Genomic DNA, 4,932 nt, shown 5'->3' with positions numbered 1-4,932 from the left:
ATAAATTGCCATATTTACTGTGCAGTATGGATGTGCATGTGTAGACACGCACCCATACTGTGCAGTAATTTCAGTTACTGTGCAGTAAATGTGCACGTGTAGATACACCTGCTGCCTCACCCTAAATATTATCCCAACTCTAAACTGTTCCTTGTTTTCTTCCATTGTGAGAGTTTTTGGCCTCACTTAATTTGGCCCAAAAGGGATTATTGCCTAGCTGGAACATTGAAAAACAAACCTAATTCTGCTCTGGATAACTTTGGTATGAGCAGAGGAGACCTAGCTGAAGTAAGTGGGGTTTCACTGGTATAAAACTGGTGCAAGTGAAAAGAGAACCAAATCCATTATAGATGGAATTGGCATCTGGTTAGAAACCAGAACAAAATCCAGTAGAACATGCTCTGTATTTCATTTACATTTTGCTTCAAAAATTTTTTTCCAAGTCCCCAGGGAGCATGAGATTTTGTATGCCATTTTTAAAGTATTTTTTTTTTCAGACTTTAGTGGTACTTGAATACAAACTAGTGATACAAGCTGTCAACTGTTAAATAATCATCATTTTAATGTAGTCTTGTGGTAGATTTCTGTCTTTTCCTCCCATGAGTCTGACTATATTCTGTGATGATGGCCTTGCCCCTGTTAACAAGAACTAAGAAAAGAAAGAGCACTCCATCTTCTAGAAGCCATCACAGTGCTCCTCTCTCTCCTGAGTCTTTGTGTATGTGTTTGTATGCATGTGAATGTTTCCTTATTCTCTTCCCTTACCCTTTGCCCTAGATCAGTCCTCTCTGTTGTTTTTTACTATTAACAACTCTAAACATATCTCCCTTGACCCTCAACATGTAAAGAAAAAGCTCTTCAAGGAAGCTAAATTTCCACCAAGTTTGTAATCTTTCAGTCAGCTGCCCCTCCTTCATCAGAGTACCTTCTGACCTACCTAATAAGGAGGCTCCACTGCTCCCTTTATGTTTTCTATAGCATTAAGCACAGTCCTTAATAAGTAAATGCAAAGATAAACAAATAACCCTTCTCCCGTTCTTCTACTTTCATTCTCTCTCCTTACTTCTCTTCACATCTGGCACGTAGCTGAGGCAGGAGATTCAGGCAATGGTCAGCTGGAGGACGTCAGCTATAGACAGTCTCTTGTCAGGTGGTAGGGCAAACAACAGCTGCAGGGGTTCCTCACAGGCCACATTGAACACCTCTCCTTGGCTTCTCACCCTGGTGGTATCAGCTGAGCAGTAGTTTGCTATATCTCTGGCTTGATTGCTTCTGTGGCGGGCCAGTAGGGGGCGCTCCTGCATTGAGCTGCCCACCTTCCAGGCTCTGAATGCCTCCCTAGGGGCGCCTTATGCTTGGCTGACCCCTCTCCCGGAGCACACTCGCTAGTCTGGGGGTAACATGGCTGCCACCACCCCGAGAAGGGACTGTCTCGGCCCTGTGTCCTCAGGGAAACACAGGCCTAATAGTCCGACAGGTACTCGACCCAGTACAGGCACTTGGGGTACTTCCCCAAGTCAGGGGGCAAAAAGTAAAGTCTCCCTTAGTCCCCAGACCTAAGGGGTCTCTTAGGCATAATTTAGACCCACCCCTCAATAAGTCTCCCACACCAGTCAAAAAGGAGAACTTTATTGATTACAAGGGGTAGGGTAAACTAGGGTACAGGGTTGAGCAATATCTTAGAAATCCTAAAGAGCAAACAGTGGGGCTGAGGTAGCCTTTTGATGATGCATCTGTGTTACTGCCAGCTAAATATCTAATCAGATCGCAAGTAGCTTATTCACAAGCTTCTTCCAGAGTTCTCCAGTTTCCCCTCTGAAGTCTTGGGGTGAGAGAGAGAGCTAGGTCCAGATGGTAAGGCTTCTCTGTCTCCCCTGCTTTGCTGCTGCTTTACCTCATGGCCGAAGAAGAGAGCCTCCTTCCCCCCCCAACCTATATAGCCCTTGTGACCTCATTCACCTAGTCCAGTGAAGGTCAGCCCCAGTTGGCTGTCAGCCAACCAATTTGAAATATATCACCTGTTACCAGGCAGATTCCAGCTCCCCAGGTAGAAACCCCTCACCCAAGTAACTGATGCCAGTCACATAGGCATCAATTCCCCCCTCCCTCAGGAATAAATAAATATTAATAAATAAATAAATAAATACTACTGAGGGAATTGCAGCTTGCCAGGTGTTCTGCAAAGCTGAAGAATAGGTTAGGGCAGGAAATGAAGAATTCATCCCCCAGGTGAAGTTGCAAAGAGGTATTTTAAGAACAGCAACATTTGATGAAGTAAACTTGGGTTCATAAAAACTTGTGCTCACTCGCACTCTCTTTCTCTATTTAGTTAGTTTATAGCAGTGCATAGATAGCTACCCTGCCTTCTGACTACAGTCTAACTACCTCTCACCTGGAATTTGAGTAGAAGCACCAGGACTAAGATCTAGCTCTTGCGAAATGTATTTCATGAATGGCCAATATGTGATTTTACATCTCTTGGCCAGGCTGTAACTTCAGAACAAGTCTCACATTCACTAGGCTGGGGCCATCAGATCCAGAAGGCAGAGTAGATTTGCATCTGACCTGCTTGTATGTGTGATGGCAGTTTTTTCCACATTGTCTCAATCTGTCGCCTTTAAAGTGACATGATGGGTGTCAATTTATACTGTCACTCTGTTATGGATAGCAGGTCAAAAATTTTCAAATTGCTCCATGCGCTATTCAAAGTTTTACCAGTGAGGGAGTCTCCTGTAATAACTGGGAGGCTTGTAACATGATTTTCAAGAATGCTCCTGTGCTCCTGGGTACCTGGCATATTTCAAGCACCCCAGTCTTCAACACACCAACACATCATAGTTGTCAGTAGAGTGAATTTAGAAATGACTAACAGAAAAAGGTTTCTTTAAAATATTTATTTTATTTAATTAATGAACTTACAAATGGAGGTCAGCAGAAGATTGATCCATGTTGGGCTCTGTAGCTACACCTTGTGTGCTAAAACATTTATTACACAGAAAACCTACAAATTACTCTTCAAATTTCCAGAAAGTACCAGTGAACTGCAGCGGCACCTCATGGGTAAGGGGGTTCAGGACACATAAATTGGTAAGTTGGCATGTATGTGACATGTATATGGGATGTATTTTTTTTGTCCATGATGGGACGATTTGCCAAGATCAAACTAAAATACTTTGAGAGGTGGTCTAAGTTGCCATGCTCTGGGATTGTTGACATGACAAAAACCTCATTCACGTATACATGGTGACATCATTATGTTAGCCAAATGGTGATTTTCGTCACATTTCATCATGTGTACATGGGCAAATCGTCATGTGTACAAGTGCCCTTATAGACTAAATTAGAGATATATAGCAAAAGCTTTCCTGAAGTGCAGCTCAATTCATCAGATGCTGTGAAAGGATGTGCACAGACCAGTATATAAAATAGAGTAATTTGACTACAAAAATTAAAAAGGAGGGGAAAAGGGGAGGAGCAGAGGCAGGAGCAGGGGCAGGCAACAAGCACTGGGATTCAGTCAGCTCCAGACCTCAGACCTGTGAGAAAAATATTACTGTGTAAGCAGAAGATGACTTAATGAAGTCAGAAATCCCTTTCTTCCTCAATAGAGGCTATTATTAGACTGACCAATCAAATACATGACAAATTTGCTTTGATTTAAAGGCATTTTTGGGAGGTTAGCTTAAGTCACTTGGTTCTTCTCATGAGGTACCAGCTTGTATGCTTCCTCAGAAACAAGGTAGCATTTTGCCTCTTTGCAGCTCTATGCCACAATGCAGGAACATGCCACTAGGTGCATACATACTGGCTCACCAGCTGGATTGTACACTATTCAAGGCAACACTGTTCAGAGATATTGCAGCTACCTGGAACTCCCTACCTGGAACTTGGCTAGCTAAGCCAATTAGCTTGGTGCTAAAGCAACTATACAGCTCACTCCTCTGCAGCTAGCACACACAGAGCTACCTTGTATACCTGTGCAACTCCAGATGGTTCCCTGTGCAGGGTTATACCTATGAGATGCAAATTTAGCTCCTGTCTAGTTAAACATGCTCCCCACCCCCTAGCTACTAAGCAAACAATGTCCACCCCCATATCCCCAAGTGATTTCAGAGAAATAAGTGCTGTAGACTAGCAGGAATAGTCTTCTTCACACCATAGCCACTCCTGTGGACAATGGGTGTGTTTCTTTATTTCAAAGAACATGTATTTTTTAAGCTTACCTTTCTGTGCAGGGCAATAGGAGATTACAATGGAAATCGGAACTCAACCCTGTGGAAGAAAGTTCAACAGTGACGGTGGCTGCAGCTACAGCTCGGAGGGAGACATGGGGGAAATCTGGCTGCAACTGGGTCAAGAGCAGAGCTATAATAAGCAACGGGACGGTACTTGTCTCCATGTGTCTGAGTAAGTACTGCTATCTCATTATCACAGGGGATATCTAAATAAACACCATTAGGAGAGCAATAGATAGTACAGCCGAGTTTACAAAGTAAATCTCTGCCTAATAAATTAACAGGAGAACAAGGACTAAGGAGAAAGGCATGTTGATCAGAAACAAGACCAAGAGAAACATGTAATGGTTGGGAAACAGGATGAGGAACTATTTTATTTGAAATCCCTACAGTGTTTACAACAGCAGAGGAGAGGGGAGTTGTGGAAAATTCTTCAGGTCAAAGAGTACAGCAGCTTGCACCTGTGTCTACCAGTCATTTTGTAGAGATGCCATTTAACACGCAGGAAATGAAGGTGATGCTTAAAACGGTTCATTTCTCTGGAGGCCACAAAAATCACAGACACACACTCATTAGATGGCACAAAAGGTGTATTTGCAAATAGGGTCAGAGCAGAGTCAAAAACTCAGATTACTCTGAACCCCACAAGGAATTTTGCAGGCTGTATTTATCTTTTTCCTCCTGGGCACGTGTGCAG

The 4,932-nt window shown here is 43.1% G+C and overlaps 1 protein-coding gene across 1 annotated transcript in view; it reads right to left on the bottom strand.

The window, feature by feature from the left end:
* Positions 1–4,286: 4,286 nt before the first annotated feature.
* The window catches only part of LOC109319014, a 13,435-nt gene continuing 12,789 nt past the window's right edge, over positions 4,287–4,932 (bottom strand). Inside the window, exon 7 of the mRNA XM_019548532.1 lies at positions 4,287–4,441. Coding sequence (XP_019404077.1) covers positions 4,287–4,441 — 155 coding nt within the window. The remainder of the gene's footprint in view (positions 4,442–4,932) is intronic.

The sequence above is a fragment of the Crocodylus porosus genome, unplaced genomic scaffold, assembly GCF_001723895.1.
Source record: "Crocodylus porosus isolate Cpor-Errol unplaced genomic scaffold, CroPor_comp1, whole genome shotgun sequence".
Taxonomy (NCBI): domain Eukaryota; kingdom Metazoa; phylum Chordata; order Crocodylia; family Crocodylidae; genus Crocodylus; species Crocodylus porosus.
The sequence above is the reverse complement of the archived record's forward strand: the minus strand, read 5'-3'. Positions and strand labels throughout refer to the sequence as shown.